This window comes from Carassius carassius, chromosome 15 (assembly GCF_963082965.1).
Source record: "Carassius carassius chromosome 15, fCarCar2.1, whole genome shotgun sequence".
Taxonomy (NCBI): domain Eukaryota; kingdom Metazoa; phylum Chordata; class Actinopteri; order Cypriniformes; family Cyprinidae; genus Carassius; species Carassius carassius.
The window spans coordinates 14,601,644-14,626,002 of NC_081769.1; the positions used below are offsets into that span (position 1 = coordinate 14,601,644).

The window sequence follows — 24,359 nt, forward strand, 5'->3', positions numbered from 1 at the left end:
AGCCAATTTTGGGGTAATTATCCACATTAAAGAAATGCCTTTCCTGTTCAGCTCAGTGGCCAGCGTGAGCGTAAGAACAGACGTATACGTATTTAATTTGTGCAAGCTTCTCGAGGGCGCATAAGTTTGAACTAGTGAGTTTAGGTATATTGGTGCCGTGCCAGTGGTCGTCTTGTAGGCAAGCATCAGTAGCTTGAATTTGATGCGAGCGGCTACTGGTAGCCAGTGTAACCTGATGAGGAGAGGAATAACGTGAGCTTTTTTTGGCTCATTGAAGACAACCCTCGCTGCTGCATTCTGGATCAGTTGCAGAGGCTTGATAGTACATGCAGGAAGGCCCGCCAGGAGGGCATTACAATAGTCCAGTCTAGAGAGAACAAGAGCTTGGACAATAAGTTGGGTGGCTTGCTCTGACAGGAAGGGTCTAATCTTCCTATTGTTGTATAAGGCAAATCTGCATATCGTTGTAGCAATATGGTCTGTGAAGCTTAACTGAAGATCGATCACAACTCCTAGGTTTCTGGCTCAGTCCTGGAACAAATTATGGTTAATGAACCCAGCTGTATGGTTGGAATGAGAAGTAGAGTTGAGTGTCATCAGCATAGCAGTGATAGGAAAAGCAATGCTTCTGAATGACAGATCCTAATGACGTCATGTAGATGGAGAAGAGAAGTGGTCCAAGCACTGAGCCTTGAGGAACCCCAGTAGCTAGAAGTTGTGACTTAGAAACCTCACCCCTCCAAGACACCCTGAACGATCTATCTGAGAGGTACAGTAGGACTTGAACCACATGAGTGCGGTTCCAGAGATGCCCATCTTTCTGAGGGTGGACAGTAGAATCTGGTGATTAACTGTGTAAAAAACAGCAGACAGATCCAGCAAGATGAGTACTGAGGATTTGAAAGCTGCTCTTGCCAGTCGCAGGGCTTCAGTAACCGAGAGCAGGGCAGTCTCAGTTGAGTGGCCACTTTTGAAGCCAGATTGGTTGCTGTCCAGGAGGTTGTTCTGTACAAGAAACATAGAGAGTTGGTTGAACACAACGCACTCAAGTGTATTTTCAATGAATGGAAGAATAAAAGATGTTGTAAATATTCACTAAAATGGAAGAAACTTACACTAATTCATCTCAAACTTACACTGTGGTTTTACCTGGCTTTTATCAGCATATGAACAAAAGCTATAGCTCCAAGGAAGTTACTTTGATCTTTTCTGGGCCTTTTTTCTGCAACACATGGTATGAATTCTGACACCTTCCGTTGCTCATTTGCAGCCTGCACAGCTCTTTCTTATGACATGATTGCACGTGTTTAAAAAAGAGCTGCAGAATGTAGGTCAGAATAATAATAGGTTGGTTAATTGGCTATGATGGATTCCTTGTATTACCTAAAAGCTTCATCAAATTTGCTTTCTGGGATCCATAAATCCAGCTGCCACTCAAAACAAAGTCAATTCACAAGTCATAGCTTGGCTTAAACATTCTTAACCTAATCAGTACATCCTGTTATGAGATGTGTTTGCATGTGTGCTATACACTGAAACATGAACTGCACTGTCATTCAAGTTTGTATAACAAAGTTAATTTTATTCTTTCATGTACATTCCTTTTTATGTACAGAGATAAATTCCTGGCCTGATAAAATGAACACTGATCTTCACCATCACAGGTTTTAAGTGTTGGAGATGAATTGATGTTCTTAAATGAAGATCTATCACATTATTTGACATGTTTGCTCTAAGATGGTGTCTCAGAAATGTGGACTGCATGGGGTTTCCTCTCCTCTCTGCTCTGAGCAACCTTTTCCAGCTGTTTTTCATTTTCAACCCATTCTCCCTCCCTTTTTCCTCTGAGCTCCTCCACTCCCCCTCTTTGGCAACAGATGGAGTACCATCATGGCTCTGCTCCACAAGAAATATTCTCCATCAAAGTCCCAAAATAGCCCTCAGGTGCTTGCGTGCCTTTTTGGCAAGCAAACATTAAATATATCCTGGTTTTGTGTTCATATCTCAGGAAGCCATTTTTGGGGTAATTATCCACATTAAAGAAATGCCTTTCCTGTTCAGCTCAGTGGCCAGCATGAGCGTAAGAACAGACGTATACGTATTTAATTTTAGGTGTGGGAGAATAGATGTGTATCGTGATAGGCTAAGCATGCTTGTTGTGGGAACTAGAAACTTTTATTTTATTATTATTAAAGTTGAAAACATTTCTACTGCTTAATATTTTTGTGGAAACTGTGATATGATTGTTAAAGGAATTCTTTGATCAGATTAATGCATCCTTTTCAAAAACGTCAAAGCTAATTTTCAATAGGAGCCACCTTTATTAATAAACTGCATATTTGAAGTTTACACAACTACAGTCTTTCCTAAAAACTCTTAGAAATTCATTCTGTGAAAAAAACAAAAGTAGTATTTGTAAAATGATAGTGGGTTTGGTGTAAGTGGAGTGATTCAAACCCGTAAAATAAATCTCATAAAATATCTCATGGCTGGCAAGACTTCTCAGCAAAACAGAAAATGTGTAATGATATTATTTATTTGTGTCATAAAGATAACATTACTTAGCTTATGTGTAAAATGTTAGACATGATATTAGGGCTCTTCAAATTAAAAAAAAAGTTTTTAAATGGCACATTTTTAGCACAAAATATTGTCCTTCAAAACATATGAATGGTGATCTAGTATTAAAAATCATTAAAATCTTAAGATTTTCCCGTGATGCATGTGTGTGAAACATTTGACATTGTTAGAATAGAAATTCACTGGGCAAAGTCATAGACTATCTGCATTTTTTATTTTTTTTTGCAATGCATTTTGTCTGAATACAGTTCTATTTTGTCTCGTGAAGTCTTAACCACTCAAAGTACAGTCACTATGAATAACTCTGATGATCTGTTTATATATCATATTTCAGAAAACGGCAGCAGATGGGAAGCGTCAGGAGATCATCGTTCTGGATTCCAAAAGAAGTAACGCCATCAACATTGGCCTGACGGTTCTGCCGCCTCCTCGCACCATCAAAACAGCCATCCTCAACTTTGATGAGTACGCCTTGAGCAAAGAGGGCATAGAGGTAATGCTGCACCGGTTTAAAATCACATTCTGTTTCGCTAATTATGCCAAATCAAACGAATTTAATGTAGCAAATTCAAAATAATGAAATTATTAAGAAAAGCTACAGTAAAACTCAATACATACGTTTCAGTTATAAAGCTAGTACAATGCATGGTTACACTTTAATCCTGAGAATGCCAGACAGGTTACCATGCAGAAAACACATCTGTAATTAATACCAACCTTGTTTTAAGTCCACGTGAGTCACATATTCCTTGAACCCCTCTATGGTTCACTTTCGCTCTTTCTTTCTATTTCTCTTTCTTTTTCTCGTTACATCAATCATTCAGGCATTTATGATCATCCCCACACTGCTACATGAATCATGAAGCATATTTTTACCAAAATACATGGGTTTTCTACAACTGTGTTCAACAAGACAGAGACATACAGACTGAAGTCGAGTTGGCAAAGCAAAAGCATCGAGTCAAAGCTCGTGTCCAAAATAACTCAACCTCTTTGACCTGAGCGCATGTACATTTACTTTGGATTTCTGCAAAACCAATAGATTTTACCCTTAAAACTAATGTTTAGCAAGTTGGTTTGACCGGCGACTCTTAATATTATGTGGATTTCCTGCAAAAACTGAAACAGTTTTGGCAGCAGCCATATAATACATCTCAAAGATTAAAGGTTAGAAAAATGCTTCATTTAGGCTGTTACAGCCCATGATACAGATCTGAGGTAAATGTCTCAATATCAACATGTGAATAATGGAGCTCCCATTTTCTCATAAAATCTGTAATTTTTAATCTTTCGTCATGGGAAAAATGGATTACAGTGTTTCTCTCCACCCTTTATTTCTCTACAGAGAGCGTTATATTCTCACAGACAACCGCAATTTATTTTTCTCAAGATTTTATCAGAAATTTTGTTCTGGTCAGGAGAAATTACATTTTTATTCAATTATTCAATTGTGCAATAGCGGGATATGCCCGTAGCAGCTATAATAGCAATGAAATAGTCATCATTTCCCACATTTTTGTGTAATGCCGTGTCTTTCCAGGTGTTGTTATTATTATTAGCGCTCACATGATTGATGGAGCGAATGCCTTTAGGGGTGAATCCCCATATACAATGGTTTCTGACAGTAATACTAACACTCCCTGCTGGGTTTCATGTTCTTTCGTAGAAAATCCTGACAATGATTCCTTCGGAGGAGGAGACGCAGAAGATTCAGGAGGCCCAGCTGGCGAACCCCGATACTCCGCTGGGCAGCGCAGAGCAGTTCCTCCTCATTCTGTCCTCCATCAGTGAGCTGTCCGCCCGATTGCAGCTTTGGGCCTTTAAGATGGACTATGACGCTTTGGAGAAGGTCGGCCTCATGTTCTGTTACCACACTTAAATTAAATGACATAATAGTGGTTTCAAGTCAATTGTTTTTGACCTCTCCTTTACTATATTGTCAGTACTAGTAGGCTGTGGCCCAAGCTGTGGCGGGTCGGTTCTGATGGATAGCAGAAAGAAATCAATGCTAAATGTTATTAATAAAGTGCAATTAACTAATATAATCATGTAATTTGGATCAGACATACTGTATACGGTTTTCTTGATATGTCCTTATCTTCAAAAACCATGAAACATGAGTTTATTTACCTTTTCTTGAAAAAAAAAAAATACACATAAAATACACATTAATACACATAAAGGTTTGGGGCAGGCATACATATGTTTTTTTAAAAGAAGTGTCTCATACTGAGCAATGCTGCATTTGTTTGATTAAAGATACAGTTAAAACTAATAATGTGAAATATTACATTTTAAAACGTAATTTATTTCTGCTTCTGTCCAAGCTGAATTTTCAGCCGCCATTACTCCAGTATTCAGTGTCACATGATCCTTCAGAAATGATTCTAATATGCTGATTTGGTGCTCAGGAAACATTTCTTATTATTTTCAAGGTTAAAAACATTTGTGCTGCTTAATTTCCTGGAGACCATCATACTTTTCCCAGGATTTTTGTTGATATTATAAATATGCTATTATAACGTGATGTCTTTGCTGTCACTTTTGCTCAATTTGATGTGTCCTTGTAGAATAAAAATATTAAAAAGTATTAATTTCGAAGTAATTCGGTATTAATTAATTTACTTCATTACAGTATATACAGTTATTAGCATTAATAAATAACACATTCCAATGTTTTGTTGTTGTTAGAACAATGTTTGGGCTTTTTGAGTATTTTATTTATTATAAGATGAACCATTTTTTTATTGTTGCAACAGCAGATCTTGAAGCAAAGCCGCTGGTCTGCAATTTTTTTTTTCCAAGAGGCAATTTATTTCAAAACCATTCTTTTTCTCTTTCTCAGGAAGTAGCAGAGCCACTACAGGACCTGAAAGAGGGCATGGACCAATTAGAAAAGAATAAGACCCTGCGCTGCATCCTTTCAACTCTGCTAGCTATTGGCAACTTTCTCAATGGGACCAATGTAAGTGCCAGTGAATACTACAGCTCTTCTTTCAAAAGCCTTATCTCTCCATCTCAATCTGTCTTTCTTTATGTCTGTCTGCTGTATTCGCTTAGATCTTAATAATGTTAAAAAGGCTGATGGAGATAAATCTGATAAGGTGATGAGTTTGGCATGAAATTTCTTTTGTTACCGTAAACCATTGAGAGTGGGCAGCAGAACAAAGCCAACGAGAGTCATGTCCCGTCCGTGGGGATTTCTCCTTTCCCAGCTCTGTCGTGCCTTGCAGACTTGCAGACAGGATTGAGATTCTGTTAATCATATGTTAATGAAGCATTGGTCAGAATCACCATGGGAGCTGCTCATAGACTGTGCGCACGTTAAAAAGCACTTTTATCTTAATGCAACTGATGCTAATCAACAAAACTACATCAGAATAATGTCAAAATGAGGCCTTTTTTTAGGAAATGATTTGATGATGGACCAGATCCAGAGTGACTAATGCTCTCAAGGTGCATGTGATTTTCCACATCAGCGCTGCATATTTACACATTCAAATTTATCTGATATAAAAATTCCTTGCTATTCCAGCACACATTACACTTTTAGTTTTTTTCCCCCTTTTTTATCCCCTGAGACCAACTGTGGCAAATTTACTGCACATATTTAAAGCAATTAAGTGATACCGGTTTTTCAGTAAATATGAAATGTATAGTAACATAGCTATCACACTGAAATATAGTATATAATGTATATATAAATAATGTATAAACAGAAAAATGTTTAAAATTCCAAAAGTCACAATGTGCAAAGCAAGTAAATATTTTGCCTCTATATGTAATTGTAATAAAAAATAATAATTATCACACGCAAAATAAATAAATAAAAAGCACATAGTAAAAGTCAAAATACTTTTATTGCAAAGAAAAATCACAACATTCTAGAATACATTTATTATTTATTTATTATAGCATGATTAATGTGCTAATTTGGTGTGAATTGGTTTTAAAATTTACACATGTAGCCCATTATAATGCAGTTATATAAATTCAAATATGAATTTTTCAAAAAAGTTAATATTGTGTTAAATACTGTCTGTTATAATCAACAAAATTGTTTTGTTAAAAAGCAGTGTTTTGTTACTGAATGAATCCATGGTTTAATGATTTTTAAATGATCTAAATTACAAAGGATCTTTTAAAGGGTAGTTTCTCAGCCAAAAAGTATGTGCAATTAGATTAAAGGTGCAATGTGTAATGTTTACAACGATCTATTTACAGAAATGCAATATAATATACATAACTATGTTTTCAGAGTTGTATAATGACCTTACTTAATGAGCCGTTATGTTTTAATTGAGCAATTTTTATCTACATACACCGTGGGTCCCCTTACACGGAAGTCGCCATCATGTTGTAGCCCTAAACGGGCAAACTGCTCTACAGAGCGCATTTTGTCACTTTGTTGTTCTTGCGAATAAAACACTGACACAATGATGTACAAGTACATTAACATTAGCAATAACATTGATTAAGCGGTAATAACTCACAGCTAGATGCCGCTAAAATCTACACACTGCACCTTTAATTAATAGGCACATCAAGTAATTATTTAGAATAAAAAATCGAATTGCTTAAAAAATTTATAAATATATGTCTTCCTAAAAACAAACAAGCAATATGTCATCAATATAAGTTATAATGTGTGGATTTATTTATGGTCTTTTTATTGATGTGATTGTTCTCAGGCTAAAGGCTTTGAGCTGAGTTACCTAGAGAAAGTTCCTGAGGTGAAGGACACCGTTCACAAACAGTCTCTACTGCATCACGTCTGCTCCATCGTCGTGGAGAAGTTTCCAGAGAGTTCAGACCTCTACTCTGAGATTGGAGCCATCACTCGCTCTGCTAAGGTTAGCTTAAATACCACAGTACCATCACCTTTGATTTTAGTGGACTTTTGATGTTTTTTTTTTTTTATGTAGATTTGGGCCTTTCATTATATTTAATATGGTATAGAAAAAAAATTGTGCTTCTTGAAAAAACACCTGACCTTTTGTAGTCATATGTTCAGGTCACAGATGCGCTTATTTGATCAGTGACCTAGAAATAGTGCAGAATCTTATTTGATCTTTATTACATTTCTTTGTTTTAAATATATCAGAACTATCAGTTTATTTCCAGATTTAAATTCAATATTAAATCCCATATTTGCAATATCATCTCAGACGTTTGGACCCCAGTGTACAAACAATGGCAGTGTGCCGTGTACAAAAGAAGAAATCAAGGCTTCACAATTCCATGTGTTGTAACTGAAAGTGAAGCATTGCTTTTGAAGTGAACGGACCAATCATGAGATACCTTTGTTGATCACCTCTTCTTCAGGTTGACTTCGACCAGCTGCAGGAAAACCTATGTCAGATGGAGCGCCGCTGCAAAGCATCCTGGGACCACCTGAAGGTCATCGCCAAACATGAAATGAAACCAGCCCTTAAGCAGCGCATGTCAGACTTCCTTAAAGACTGTGCTGAGAGAATTATCATCCTTAAAATTGTGCATCGCCGCATCATAAACAGGTGAGACCTTTAAAGCTATTTGCACAAATTGAATTTGTTTTTCATGCACAGTCTATGAGAATCTTTTTTAATCAGCTTTTTATTAGATTTCAAACCACCTATGAATGTGGTTTGCAAAAATGTGGTTTGAATTTTTAGTTCCTTTTCAGGAACTCGAGCTGCGTCGAAACGCTTTTGGGGAACGTCCCTGACGAGACCGACTCTGAATATCGTGTGCAATCAGTCCATCGGAAAGGCGTGACGTCACGGGCGGGGTGACGTAGCGACCAGGAAGCTATAAAAGCACGTGCCGTGCAGCTGGCTTCAGCTTCGAATCTGTCAGCAAGCGCTCTGTGTGTGCATGTCAAAGTCTGTCCTGTTGGTCCTATTTATTGTTGTCTGTCCCTTAGCCATTAAAAGATCGCTAAAACAGCTTAATATGCCAAAACAAAAGCAAAAGACCTAACATATGAAGGGCGATCCCGCAGGGCTCTCTTCGAGAAGTGAGCCTTCGCAAGCGTTCCTCGCGATGCCGGTTCCGCTTTCGCCGAGGCGAAGCCGCGCCGGCATTCGTTGGGTTCGCAGATCGATCTGCTGGAAGGTATGGAGACGGGCACGTCCTTATCGCCTACGTTTCCACCAGATCTGCCTGATTCCGGGGTTTGGAAGCCCGAGCTTCGGCTCTTCCCCCCGAGCGTCGGGCTTGACGCTCCGCCTTTCTTTCTCCGGGGAGATTGACACGGAGAGCGTCGGCGAGCTTGTAGTTGCACAAACAAAGTTGCATAAGCACAGTATAAAACAAACTGTGTCATTATACGGGCAGCGTTAGTGAGCAGCTATTTAATCTCCGAGGGGATTAATATTGTTTGTGTGACTAAGCTATTCGCGCGCTGTCGAGGCAACGCGTGTATTACATCATTTTCAGTTTTGATGTGAATTTTTCCATACCCGACCGCGTGTCTGGTTATTTTAACTCCATTTAAAAACGAGGAGTTGGTTCTAGCACTTCAATGTGTACTTTATCACAATCTAGACCGTGTTTACTTGTCTGATTGTTTAATTATTTTTAAATTCTGAGGAATATGACTCTGAGAAGTCAATATATCACTATATGTGTACCTTATCACAATCTAGACCGTGTTTACTTGTCTGATTGTTTGATTTCACTAAATTCTGAGGAATTTGGATTGCATTAGATTCTGAGGAATCTAACGACTGTTATCTAACTTCGAGAAGTTCAATATATCACTTCAATGTGTATTGTATCACAATCCAGACCGTATTTACTTGTCTGATTGCTTGATTTCATTAAATTCTGAGGAATATAATGACAGTTATTTGACTCATGAAGTTAGATGTACTGGAGGGACTGCTGGGCGGGAGCAGCCCCCTCCGCGTACAAACAGTCACGACTACAGAGGGCAGCCCCTACTGGGGTAGAGCGGTGTCCACCTCATTACACGGTGCCCGGCTCACTTCAGTGCCCTCGGGAGGTGGGTCTGCCAACCCTGCCGGAGTTTCAGGGTGCAGCGGCCTCCAGCGAGCACTACTCAGTTATTTCCGCCCGTGAGCGTAGCGGAGCTGGGATACTCGCCTCCCCTTCGGGGGCCTCTTACTCCAGAGATCAGTCTCGAGAGACTGATTCCCTTAGTACATTAGCTAGCAGCGTGGAAACTACTGCCAATGTATCTCAATGGGTCCTGCGCACAGTGGAAAGACAATAGTCGGCCTCCTGCAGGCTCTGGTTATGGAACAAAAAAAGTGAATACCCTTTTTAGGAAGGAGGCCATCGAGGTGGTCCCTCCTCTAGTCAGGGAGTCCGGGTTTTATAGCCGGTATTTCATAGTTCCAAAGAAGGATGGGGAGTTGCGTTCGATCTTAGACTTATGTCATCTAAACCTCTCAGTAATGTCACTGAAGTTCAAAATGCTCACTGTCAAACAGATTGTAGCTCAAATCAGATCCGAGGACTGGTTTGTCACAATAGATCTCAAGACGCATACTTCCATATCCATCCTTCCACAACACAGGAAGTTTCTGAGGTTCGCTTTTGGGGGCAAAGCCTACCAATACTGAGTACTTCCCTTTGGCCTCGCACTCTCACCCCGCACGTTCACGAAATGTGTAGATGCGGCTCTGGTATCCCTCCGTATGCAGGGCATCCGCATTCTGAACTATATCGACGATTGGTTGATTCTAGCTCAATCAGAGCAGATTGCGGTTCGACATCGAGATGTCGTCCTCGCACACTTGGGGGAGCTGGGTTTGAGACTAAACGCCAAGAAGAGTGTACTTTCTCCAGTTCAGAGAACCACCTATCTAGGCGTAGTGTGGAATTCGACCACGATGCAGGCACGCTTGTCTCCTGCTCGGATCGAGTCGATCCTCACATCAGTCGAGAGAGTCAAAGAAGGCCAGTCACTCACTGTCAAACAATTTCAGAGATTGTTAGGGCTGATGGCAGCTGCGTCCAACGTGATACCTTTTGGCCTGCTGCACATGAGACCCCTACAGTGGTGGCTCAAGTCCAAGGGCTTTTCCCCGAGGGGAAATCCACTTCGAGTTATCAAGGTCACGCGGCGGTGCCTTCGTGCCTTAGACATGTGGAGGAAACCTTGGTTCTTGAATCAGGGCCCGGTGCTGGGAGTTCCTTGTCGCCGTGTAACGCTAGCGACAGATGCGTCCCTCACCGGTCGGGGTGCGGTCATGAGTGGCCACCCTGCCCGCGCGGATGCGGCTCTCGCACACATGGGGGAGCTGGGTGTGAGACTAAACGCCAAGAAGAGTGTGCTTTCTCCAGTTCAGAGAACCACCTATCTAGGCGTAGTGTGGAATTCGACCACGATGCAGGCACGCTTGTCTCCTGCTCGGATCGAGTCGATCCTCACATCAGTCGAGAGAGTCAAAGAAGGCCAGTCACTCACTGTCAAACAATTCCAGAGATTGTTAGGGCTGATGGCAGCTGCGTCCAACGTGATACCTTTTGGCCTGCTGTACATGAGACCCCTACAGTGGTGGCTCAAGTCCAAGGGCTTTCCCCGAGGGGAAATCCACGTCGAGTTATCAAGGTCACGCGGCGGTGCCTTCGTGCCTTAGACATGTGGAGAGAACCTTGGTTCTTGAATCAGGGCCCGGTGCTGGGAGTTCCTTGTCGCCGTGTAACGCTAGCGACAGATGCGTCCCTCACCGGTTGGGGTGCGGTCATGAGCGGTCACCCTGCCCGCGGTCTGTGGAGTGGTCGCCATCTAACATGGCACATCAATTGCCTAGAGATACTAGCGGTCTATCGAGCATTGAAATATTTCCTCCCAGACCTGAGAGGTCACCATGTGTTGGTGCGCACCGACAACACATCAGTGGTCTCTTATATCAATCACCACGGGGGTCTGCGTTCGCGCCCCTTGTACAAGCTGGCACACCAGATCCTTCTGTGGTCCCAGGGCAAGCTCCTCTCGATCAGAGCAGCGTATATTCCTGGGAGATTGAATGTGGGAGCAGACATACTGTCGAGACAGCCCAGGTGGACCTCTTTGCGACTCAGGAGACATCGCAATGTCCCCTCTGGTTCTCTCTAGTTCATCCAGCTCCTCTGGGACTGGACGCTATGGTACAGACCTGGCCGAGGCTTCGTCTGTACGCTTTTCCCCCTATCGCTCTGCTCCCGGGAGTTCTGGCGAGAGTACGCCGGGACGGGGCCCGTCTACTACTAGTAGCCCCGTTCTGGCCGGGCCGAGTATGGTTCTCAGATCTAGTCTCGCTCCTCGACGGCTCTCCGTGGGAGATACCGATCAGGACAGACCTACTCTCACAGGCGCAGGGCACGATAATTCACCCTCGCCCGGAGTTGTGGAGGCTGTGGGTGTGGCCCCTGAGGGGGCACAGCTGTTAGCAGCCGGTCTCTCAACCGAGGTTGTTGAGACCCTACTCCAATCCAGAGCTCCCTCTACGAGGAAACTGTACGCCCTGAAGTGGAAGCTCTTCACTTCATGGTGCAGAGACCGCCAGCTTGACCCAGCAGACTGCCCAGTTGGTACAGTTCTGGAGTTTTTACAAGCCAGGCTCTCTGCGGGGTTATCCCACTCCACCTTAAAGGTTTACGTGGCGGCCATAGCTGCTTTCCACGTCCCTTTCAATGGTCAGTCAGTGGGTAGACACCCCCTAGTTACACGTTTCCTCCGCGGTGCGCTGAGGCTGAGACCTCCAGTACGATCCCGTGTTCCCCCCTGGGATTTGGTTGTGGTTCTAGAGGCTCTTTGTAAAGCTCCATTCGAGCCTATACAAGATATCTCAGATAGACATCTGACACTTAAAACTGCCCTATTACTGGCAATCACCTCACTAAAGAGAGTTGGAGATCTTCAGGCCCTTTCGGTGGCCCCTACCTACTTAGACTTTGCCCCTGGTATGGCCAAAGCATTTTTATACCCTCGAGCGGGTTACGTTCCGAAGGTTCCCTCTGTTACACCACAGCCTATCGTACTGCAGGCCTTCTGTCCTCCTCCCTTTCGGGAGCACGACCAAGAGAAGCTAAACTGTATGTGTCCAGTGCGAGCACTGGACGCATACGTCCACAGAGCTGCCCTGTGGAGAAAATCAGACCAATTGCTTGTTTGCTACGGTCCTTCTAACAAGGGTTCTCCTGCCACCAAGCAGACCCTTAGTCGTTGGATAGTCGAGGCTATCAACCTCTCCTATGAGTCCTCTGGTCTTCCCCCCCCCTTTGGGGGCCAAGGCTCACTCTACTCGGAGTATGGCGGCCTCCAAGGCCTTCTCAGCAGGTGTGTCCCTCTTGGACATCTGCAACGCTGCGGGGTGGTCCACGCCCTCCACATTTGTCCGATTTTACGATCTTGACATGCGAGCCACGCCGGGCTCTTCTGTCCTCTCGTCTTAGCTGTGCTCTTTTGACTACACACTAGGCAGGGATTTGGAAGTCTGGCAGCGTTGGCACATCGTTCCCCAAAAGCGTTTCGACGCAGCTCGAGTTCCTGAAAAGGAACGTCCCAAGGTTACGTATGTAACCCTAGTTCCTTGAAGGAACGAGACGCTGCGTCGCAGAGCCATACTCCCGGCACCCCTGCTGGCGCTTGCTTCCCTACTCGAAGCTGAAGCCAGCTGCACGGCACGTGCTTTTATAGCTTCCTGGTCGCTACGTCACCCCGCCCGTGACGTCACGCCTTTCCGATGGACTGATTGCACACGATATTCAGAGTCGGTCTCGTCAGGGACGTTCCCCAAAAGCGTTTCGACGCAGCGTCTCGTTCCTTCAAGGAACTAGGGTTACATACGTAACCTTGGGACGTTTTTTGTTGTTCAGATGATCTATATGCCAAAACATCTCTCTGTACTATGGTGTTGTAGAGATGCCTGAAGGTCAGGGAAATTGAAAGTCTGTGTGTTTGATCTACAGGTTTCACTCATTCCTGCTGTTCCTGGGCCACCCACCTTATGCGATACGAGAGGTGAGCATCCACCGCTTCAGTAAGATTCTGAGTGAATTTGCACTTGAGTACCGCACCACCCGAGAGCGAGTGCTGCAGCAGAAACAGAAACGAGCCAATCACCGCGAGAGGAACAAGACCCGGGGCAAAATGATCACAGAGGTGAGTGTGAACATTTGCGGCACAAGATTTCCGTACAAGGATCCGTTTATACAGATAGCTCCTCCCAAAATATGTAATTCTGTCATAATTTACTCACCCTCGTGTTGTTCCAAACCTGTATGACTTTATTTCATCTAAAACACAGAAGAAGATATTCTGAAGAAAACCAAACAGATGGTAGCTGTTGACTTCCATTTTTATTAGAAGTATAAATCAAATATTTCTGCTAATAACACCACTGATACATCAGATGACACAGTGGATTATTATAAAAAATAGAATATAGATAGAATGGAATAACATAGAATAACTATGCCTTTATTCTCATTTTAACTAATATCTTGTACTTTGGGGTCTTAAATGTTTAACTATTTGGTTTGAAAACTCTTCTATTTTCTTAACACTTTTGTCCTATAATTAATGTACAGAAAATGCCCTCAGCTCTCAGCTTGTTTTTCCTCTAGTTTCCCGAGTGAACAAGCTGCTTAATTTCTGTGCTTCATCTTTGCACCACAAGAGGGAGTCATTATTCTTTCAGTTGTTTCCAGTGTCTCGTTCACACTTGAGACCAGTGAGGTCAGATTCTTATCCTGTGTAAGTTCATTTTCTCTTAGTCTGCCCCAGGGTGCTCAGAATGGCCACAAAACTCTCAGCACTTGCATGACAATAATTAAACACTGTAAACCAAGCAGTCTATTGTCATGGGTTTTTGCAGCTCTGGACTTGCCCTGGGTATTTGTTACTCCAGGAGGCCAATTTAATGCCTCTCATGGGGGATGTCATGGCCAGGATAGCCCTTCATGGCATGTTATGCTTGGCGGGGGTCTTCCTCAGTCTAAGAGGGGTGTCTAATTCAATCTCTGTGTGAAAGTCCAAACCTTTGGATGTCCCTGTAGGAGTGCTGAATGCACTCTGGCTCTGTAGAGGTAGAGCTTAGGTAAAGGAGGAAGTTCAGTTCCACATGTTGCTGGAAAACAATAAGCCCAAGTGGATTATGTAGAAACGAGATTTGTGTTTACATTTCTGAAACCTCGTTCTGAGAACACCTTGTAACTGTGTGCTTATGTTAAAGGTGTTTTTTTTTGTTGTTGTTTTTAACACATGCAGTAATATGATGAATCTCACTACAATGTGCACAGGTAATTTTAAAACACAAGCAAAAGAGGAGGAAAGTAGTCATATTCTACATAAAGTAAACTAATATTTTTGCATTGTGACATTGTTTATTGGCAGTTAAGCAAACCCCCCCCCACACACACACACACTTCTCATTATTGTAATGCATTTTTGTCATTTACAAGTTTAAATTATTGTTTTTTTTAATCATTTTTTATATCATTTAAATAAATAAATAAATCAGCAAAAAAACATCTAGGTCACATTTTATCCCAAAATCTTTGCATAGTAATAATAATAATACATTGCATAAATATTGCCACAGTGTATACATAATTTACCATTTAGTGTGTGCATATAAATATATATATATATATATATATATATATATATATATATACAGACATACAGACATACAGACACACACACACATGTATATATGTTTTATTTTATGGTCATTAGAATGTACAAAAAAACTTGATGGCTGCTTTTTTATTATTTAAATTTGGGGTAATATATTACCTGGACAGTTTTGGCAGATTAAAAAAACAACACCAACTAAAGAGTATGAAGTTCAGGATAGTACATTTTGGAATTTGTTTTCGAAATCTTGAGGTGTGAAACCAAATGCCAAAAACGTTTTTCAACCCAACATTTCCTGCTCAACTTCTCCACCATGTGACTTCTTTAATTTCTTCTCTGTAGAGTGATGAGGAAGAGGATGATGAGGTATGCGTGTATCTGTGTGCTTTTCTACCCTTGTGCATGGATGGGTTTCATGTTTTATTTTTTGTGACTTTACTGACCTGTATGCATTACCAGAGAATATGCAAGTTGTACTGTATCTAGAGGCCATAAGTGATTCAGTGATCAATATCCATTAATTTCTTTGCATTTCATTGCGTTCCTCCATGTGGATTTGGACAGAAGATAAGAGCATGTTAAACTACTATAAATGTAACATGATGTTGAACAGCGCTGATGCAGTAAAGCTATTTCAAAATCAACTCTTGAATTAAAAGTCTGCTATTAATAATTCTAAACTATAATTGATGTATCACTGATTATGTGACACTGACTTAAGTCTTAATTGATGCACTAACAAATGACTAATGTGTGAATAATATACTAAGCCACTATGAATGAAGATGTTTTTGGGGTGATATGCATTTATTTTTATTTTTTATAAGATTACTTTTAACAATATATTGAAAAAATATATATAAAATATATTTGTCTGAAGTGAAACTAATAGTAAGAAAAAAAATGTAAATAAAATTAATACCTTGCCATGTGTACTGCGTTTGGCTAACCGAGACTTGTCATTTGCACTTACATATTGTTGCTCTTTTGTTCGTTTTGATTGCTTCTGTTGTCCTCTGTCACTTGGATAAATGCGTCTGCTAAATGACTAAATGTAAATAATATGGAAAACTATAAACTAATGTTTCGCACAACCAAACAAAGTAAGCATACAACTGCAACTACTCCTACTTAGTGTAATTTTTATTCATGATGAAATCATTTCTTTATTTTTTCTGTCCTCAGAGTGGGAAGTTTGCAGGATCTCCTCTGGAGGGTCAGGAGAGTCAGCCACAGGGTTTGGGCTACACGGAGGACGTCGCTGAACATGAGCAGATGACTGCAGTACTGCGCACCAGCCTGCAGGGCGGCGATAGTCCGTCCTCTGTACTCCCCGGCCTCCGCACACGGACTCGAGCCACTCGAGGTATTCATATTCATATGTTCAAGGATACAGATGCTGATTTGCAGTAGCTGTAGTCGGCACAAAAATATTGAAACCAGTTCTCTCCTTCTCATGTCTCCATGTTCTCATTTCCAGGCCATACGGCACTTTTGTCTGCTGCAAATGAAGACACTTCTAATTGCACAAATGATACAGCGGATGAGATCATGGAACGCATTGTGAAATCAGCCACTCAGGGCCCCAGTCAGTGCACACAGCCCCGTGAGAGGAGACGCTCCAGGGCCAACCGCAAATCCTGTGAGTCTGTGGAACCACAAACAACTGCCCTAATCCCTTCTCTCTTTTTTTTTCAGGATTTTTTGATATATAGAAAATTCAAAACAACATAATATATCTTTGTAACATTATACATGTTGCCTTTTGGTCAATTTTAGACATCCTTGCTGAATAAAATAATTAGTAAAAAAATGAGTCTATAATATATACTGTAGTAATTAATTGTTTTATGAATCTTTGTAAATAATGACAGTTTTAAATTAAAATGTAAACAATAAATGGACTTTAAACGAAAAACATCTATATATATCATATATATATATATATATATATATATATATATATATATATATATATATATATATATATATATATATATATATATATATATATGATATCATATATATTATGTAATCACCCTTCTTGTTTTGAAAACAGATAATGATGGTATGTTGATATGATGATAATACTATAATTAAAAAAAGTTAATATTTAAAATTCTCTCTCTCTTCTTTCTAGTATGTTTGTGTCTCAACAGTTCTTCATTCTCTCATTCATTTCCTTTTTAGTCATTTCCATTTTAAGGTCCAACTCTCGCTATTAACAAACCTTTAACTACAACTTTTGTCTCAGACTCCTAATTTGCTGCTTATTGATAGTTAATAAGGTACTGTAGTTGTTAAGTTTAGATATTAGGGATGCAGAGTATGCTCATGCAGAATATGTGCTTTATAAGTACTAATAAACAGCCACTATGTTAATACACTGTAAAAAAAAAAAAAAAAAAAAAAAATTATAAATGATAAAAATAATAGTAATAAAAATAAATAAATAAAAGTTGTGAAAACTTTCAAGTTTAAGGTAACCATCTTCAGGAGATATTTGAGTTTCCTCAACTTCGTTTTCAGTTTATACAACAAAAAGTTGCGAAAACTCAAAAATCTCCTACAAATCAAGTGAAGTTGATTTTTTTGCGAATATACTGAGAATTTGTCCCTATACTAAAGTTGGCCCTTCGTTTACTCTACAGTAAGAAGAACACTGAAGAACGGTCTTACTCCAGAGGAGGCGCAGGCACTGGGATTGGCCAGCAGCTCTGAGATGCAAGTGTGAGACAGAGTCCGCTCAGGGTCTCGGCACACACACATCCAAACACAAATGTGCTGGAACAGGTCACTTTAGCTCGAGTTTGCTTTCCTCTGGAGCAGGTGCATGTTTCTGGGTTTGTGTTTTACAGCAGCTATTGCTGTGGACTATTTGTATTCTCACAGGTGAAAGGGACTATAATCACTAACCCAATATACTTCACTTATCCTGGGACGTGTAGTCAGACCTTACTCCATTTACTAGCTTATGCATTTTGTCCCAAGGTGGTCTAAGAGCATCATTGAAACCACTCAGGTGCATGTTCACTGTTCCTGCGGACTATTAATGATATCACAAACATTCATTTTAATGCATATTTGAAAGAGAACAAGCACAGTTGCAGTGCAACTTCCTAATGCACAACATTTATAGATGCTCGCTCACACACACACACACACACACACACACACACACACACACACACACACACACACACACACACACACACACACACACAGCCTGCAGAATGCTGATTGTCCAGTTCTCCAGTACAGAGACAAATGTCTGTCTCTTACTGCTGTGGCCTTCAGAATGATCCCAAAGAACTGTGTTTGAAGTTGACTGTATGCCCTCTCACCATTTGTGTTTGTACTGGCTGTTTGTTTGAATTCAGGTGGCATTGATAGTAGCACCTTCAGCATTCATATCTCATGTAAATCAGCAGCGATTCTTCTCTGGTTCACTGCTGTGGTAAAATGTGTTTGTTTTGCCTGCTTTTAAAAAAAGCAGGGCTTCTTATGTTACATGTCCAATTACTTTCAGATAGTTTGAGGTTGAGCAAGAGTTAAGGTTCTTTATTTTCTGCTGAAGTCTCCTTGTGTGATCAAAACGTGCTTAACATTGCTTAACAGATGATCAAATTACTTTGCACACAGCTGCAAATCAACTAGAAAGTCATCTTTCTCTTTTCCCTCCAGCTGTGTTATTTCCTCATACGTTATCTCTATAGTAATGCATTCATTTCATAACTTGCAACATGGACAAGTAGGCAATGACCCATTTAAATGAAAGGACTTCTAGCCGTACTTGGTTAAAAGATGGCATTATAAAAATGAGTGCCTTGAAATTTTTTTGTTAAAATTTGATTATTTGGTCAGGAAAGGAAGGAAGAGGGACATATTTTAGGGCAGTTTAATGTATTTATAGTTGACACAAAAACTTACAGTTCTGTTATTATATTATCATTCTGAACTAATCTGGATATTTGGGATATAAATTTAATATTTTGATCAAGTTGTGAGTTAAAAGTTAACATTCTAGTGATCAGTGATTAAAAACTTGTTCTGTTTGCCACAGAACATTATATTATGACTTCAAATAATAGCCCACAAGTCATATGGACTTCTTGTTTTGTTGCTTTTTCGTAACAATAGGTCAAAGTCCATGGATGTAGGGAAAAGAGCTTCATAATAATTCTTCAAAATATCGAGCATTTCTACAGACCCACAACAGTCATATTGATTTGGACAGAGTAAATTACCGAATGTTACAAAGGTGTAGTAATTAAAGTCAATGCGATCTTTAAGGTTTTTTTTTTTTCTCACTGCAATAAATTTGATCAATCATCTTTTTTTCTTTTTTTTTTTGGAGGGGGGGGGGATTTAACAGATTTACTAGAGACACGTCCACTGTCAATAATAGTAATACCATTCAGCACCTTATGTGTAGCATGCAATTTCGAAAGGAATTGGAAAATTGAGTATTATAGAGACTTTTTTCACCTTTTTCCCCTCAGATTTTTACTCTGAGTATTATGTGGATAAGAGATTAGATACGTGTAAAGTAGAACGTTGATGTAGAGGCTAAACATGAGACAGATGCTGTACAATTGTGTAAATGTCACTTCAACGTTTTTATTTTTTGTTGTGTTCATGTTTTGTTTGTGTTTTGTATAAAATTGTGTATTATAGGTCACAAGCAGTGTTATTCTGTGAAAATTCTAATTTAAGAGAAAATAAGCCATGCATGGATTCAAACAATAACGATTTCAGCAGGCAATGTCTTTATTTTGTGGCTAAATGGATAGAGCCTGTGATGTCTCGATACCCTGTGAACGTAGATTTTGTTTCATGTGTTTACGCAGCACAGACTTGAAACATTGTCATGCACCTAGCAGCCCTGCTCAAATGGCCTTTGATATTATTGCACTCGCATACAGAGTTTCACCCATTGCTTCAAGTGCCATAAAAAGTTGGTTTTGAAAAAAAAAAAAAAAAAAAAAAGATTGAGAATGTGAAAATCTGACTTTCCAAAATTCCAAAAGGAAAAGCATTTACTGTACTTTGCAATAAAAAGCTTTTACAGCAACACCCAGAGCTCTGGTTTGGACTCTTTCTTTCTTGGTAACGGTTATTGGTTTTTAGTTGAAAACATGATTCTGTTGAACTAAATTATTCTGGGAAATTAAAAGATACATAGACCAAAAAGCGCCATTTTGGAGAATATCCGCTGGAGGCAAGCAGCGTACACTATTCTGTGTCAGCTGTGCTCTAGGATGTGCTGTTTTCATTCAAATCAAAGCGTAAATACACATAGAAAACATTGTGTCACAGCTGATACAGAAGAGTGTAAGCTGCTTGCGTCCAGTGGATATTCTCCAAAAAGTGCTACAGTGATGTGGAGAGACACAGAGGAGAAAATTGTTGAATAAAGTCGTTATTTTTGTTTTCTTCCCATACAAAAAGTATTCTCATCACTCAGACTCAGATGGACTATTCTGACGATGTCTTTCATACTTTTGTGGACCTTGACAGTGTAATGTACTCAGGCAGTCAATGGAACAGTCACAAGCCTCTCGGTTTTCATCCAAAATATCTTAAATTGTGTTCTGAAGATGAACAAAGCTTTTATGGGTTTGGAACGACATGGTGGTAAAGTGATTAATGAAAAACTTTTCATTTTGGGGTGGAGTATCCCTTTAAGTTCCTTGATATGAACTTGAAATACAGTCACAATTTGGAGAGGAGTCACATTTGTGAAGTATAAAGTAGCACTGTGAGATTGAGTTTCTTGTAATTGCATTTGTACAATTTATAAGAATTACAAGCAATAAAAAAAAAGTAAAAGTTTGATATAATGTCAGTGCAAGATATAAACTCATTGTGAGTCACAATTACAAAAAAAAAATGAAACACAGATTAACACCACGAGACGTAAAGTTGCTATTACAAAAAAAAAAGTTATAGCTGGGAGGTATGGTCATATCAGATAAGGCCCTGTTTACACTAGTGGATTTTAATTTTACAATGAAAAAATATCCTCCTCATCTACACAAGTTTTCACTTCATTTCAAAAATGATCTCCGTCCACATACAGGTGCATCTCAAAAAATTTAGAATGGAAAAAGTTTTTTCCAAGTTTTTTTTTTCATTTATTTCAGTAATACAACTCAAACTGTGAAACTTGTGTATTAAATACATTAAATGCACACGGACTGAAGTAGTTTAAGTCTTTGGTTCTTTTCATTGTGATAATTTTGGCTCACATTTAACAAAAACCCACCAATTCACTCAACTCATCTCAACAATTAGAATATGGTGACGTTCCAATCAGCCAATCAACTCAAAACACCTGCGAAGGTTTCCTGAGCCTTTAAAAATGGTCTCTCAGTTTGGTTCACTAGGCTACACAATCCTGGGGAAGACTGCTGATCTGACAGTTGTCCAGAAGACAATCATTGACACCCTTCACAATGAGGGTAAGACACACAAAATGCATTGCCAAAGAAGCTGGCTGTTCAGAGTGCTGTATCCAAACTAGTAAACAGAAAGTTGAGTTGAAGGAAAAAGTGTGGAAGAAAAATATGGGAGAAGAAGAACTGGACTGTTTCCCAGTGGTCCAAAGTCCTCTTTTCAGATGAGAGAAAGTTTTGTATTTCATTTGGAAACCAAGGTCCTAGAGTCTGGAGAAAGGGTGGAGAAGCTCATAGCCCAAGTTGCTTGAAGTCCAGTGTTAAGTTTCCAGAGTCTGTGATGATTTAGGGTGCAAAGTCATCTGCTGGTGTTGGTCCATTGAGTTTTTTGAAAACCAAAGTCACTGCACCCGTTTACCAAGAAATTTTGGAGCACTTCATGCTTCCTTCTCCTGACCATTTTTTTGAAGATGCTGATTTCATTTTCCAGCAGGATTTGGCACCTGCCCACACTGCCAAAATCACCAAAAGTTGGTTAAATGACCATGGTTTTGGTGTGTTTGACTGGCCAGCAAACTCACCAGACCTGAATCCCATAGAGAATCTATGGGGTATTGTCAAGAGGAAAATAAAAAAAAATGCAGATAAGCTGAAGGCCACGGTCAAAGAAACCTGGGCTTCCATACCACCTCAGCAGTGCCACAAACTGATCACCTCCATACCAAGTCAAATTGAGGCAGTAATTTAAGAAAAAGGAACCCCTACCAATTATTGAGTACATGTACAGTAAATGAACATACTTTCCAGATGGCCAACATTCACTAAAATTTGTTATTTTTATTGATCTTATGAATTATTCTAATTTGTTGAGAGCGCGAATTGGTGGGTTTTTGTTAAATGTGAGCCAAAATCATCACAATTAAAAGAACCAAAGACTTAAACTACTTCAGTCTGTGTGCACTGAATTTATTTAATACACAAGTTTCAGAATTTGAGTTGAATTGCTGAAATAAATGAACTTTTCCACGACATTCTAATTGAGATGTACCTATACACTACACAACTGAAAATGCATGTCACATGACCATTCATGTAGGTACAACGAGCATGATGTTATTGTTTACATGGTCATCAAGGATATGCAGACTGAGCGAATGTGGGCAGCCATGCCATCGTTTTCAAAAGTCTCCGCTTTAGTCCATTTACACTGAAACGCAACCCCGGAATTTTCAAACTAAAGCAGAGTCTGCCGCGTTTGCAAAAGACTCCGTTTTCGAGGGTAGAAAATGGCAGAGTAATGTAAACAACCGGCATAACCATAGCAAAAAATAGCAGTAGTCTAAATGTAGCCAAAATCGGATGTAAATGTGCAATTACGAGAGAGTAACAGTTTTTTATTGTCACATTGTGAGATTACACAAATAAAATCAATTGAAAAGAACAGCACATGCAATTTACATAAACTCTCCAAGAACAGAGATGTTAGACATATCACCACCTTTATTTAGGGTCATGTACAGCAGATGGTTCTTTTGTAGTGTCACAGAGCTCCTCTAAAATGAGCTGTGACAACATCGAAACTGATGGAATCTCATTACAATCATAATTGTATGACAATTTTAGTGCAACAACAGACATGTAACATGCCTAATGCAGTAAAGATGTTGGTTGTACAAGACCATACAAAAACAACCTTGTGTTTTTTGTTTGTTTGTTAGATATATCTATGGCAAAAGTGAGCTTGCATTTGTCCCCATAACTTTTTCAGCAAGGACAGAAAGATGCAATGGAAAGGCAAAAATAAAAATTTCAATGGTAGGTCAAAAAGAAAAGCGAATAACGTCAGATCACAGAAAGAAAATAAAAGACAAAATCCAAAGTCTAGGATTCATGGTAAAATCCAGTGCAAATTATGTCTTTACTGCAAGTTGTATGCCAACTAGAAAACTAAAGAAAGTGAAAAGCAAGAGAATGTATATTGATTCCTAGTCTGTCTATGTCTAGACAATAGCTACACAATGTCCCTACACAATGTAAGGTCTGCACAGTACTAGAAGAAATTAATTGTAGAAATTTCAAGTTGGAAGGTTTTCCAAATACAAACAGCGAGTCCACACCAATGGACAGCTGTACTTTTCCTTTTTACAGTTTTACATGTGCACTTTTTATAACAATGATAAAATATATAAAATATAAAATATGATTAAAAAAAAAAAAAAAGGAATGACTTTTTTTGTGTGTAGTGCAGTTTACTTAAGGAATTATCACTCTTACACAGTTACCTGATATGTGATAAGAGAAGAGAGTGTATTATTAACTGACAGTTAACTAGTAAAACCAATGAAGGTTTAAGACTATTTCAGCCTGGGACACTTCAGGCAAAACTAAAAGAAAGTGAAAGAAAATCATCCTGCTTCATACGATGACTGCTGATGACATGAACAGAAATGTATCTTTTTATGTGTCCTTTCTTCTGTCAAACATTAAATAAAAAAAACATATCAAGCATGTCAGTTAGGCACTCATGATGTGATAATAAAATGAGTGCGTGAGATTATAAAAAGAGTGCTTGCATTTCCCTCACCTCCACCTCTGGATTTAGGCTTAAAATTGCACAATATCACATAAATTGCTTTTTTGGAGATTAAACATCTAAGCTTTTTTTAGTTTTGCATAATTTCAAGCTTCATTGCATATAGATTTATTTGCCAGATTTCTCACACTAGCAAAGTAAATGTCAATTTAAACCTATAATACCCAATGAATTCATTCATCCATCTACCCACTTGACCAGTCCTTACAGG

General features: G+C 39.6%; 1 protein-coding gene across 3 annotated transcripts in view; it reads left to right on the top strand.

Moving 5' to 3' along the window:
- The window catches only part of fhod3b (formin homology 2 domain containing 3b), a 192,523-nt gene extending 174,192 nt beyond the window's left edge, over positions 1–18,331 (top strand). For 2 of the 3 annotated variants that reach the window (XM_059567514.1, XM_059567516.1), the window contains 10 exons: positions 2,915–3,073; positions 4,247–4,429; positions 5,426–5,545; positions 7,272–7,433; positions 7,906–8,096; positions 13,486–13,678; positions 15,500–15,523; positions 16,343–16,523; positions 16,638–16,799; positions 17,809–18,331. In XM_059567514.1, the coding sequence (XP_059423497.1) occupies positions 2,915–3,073; positions 4,247–4,429; positions 5,426–5,545; positions 7,272–7,433; positions 7,906–8,096; positions 13,486–13,678; positions 15,500–15,523; positions 16,343–16,523; positions 16,638–16,799; positions 17,809–17,891 (1,458 nt within the window). In that variant the 3' untranslated portion in view covers positions 17,892–18,331. The remainder of the gene's footprint in view (positions 1–2,914; positions 3,074–4,246; positions 4,430–5,425; positions 5,546–7,271; positions 7,434–7,905; positions 8,097–13,485; positions 13,679–15,499; positions 15,524–16,342; positions 16,524–16,637; positions 16,800–17,808) is intronic. The other variant, XM_059567515.1, reaches the window with a different exon arrangement.
- The last annotated feature ends 6,028 nt before the right edge of the window (positions 18,332–24,359 follow it).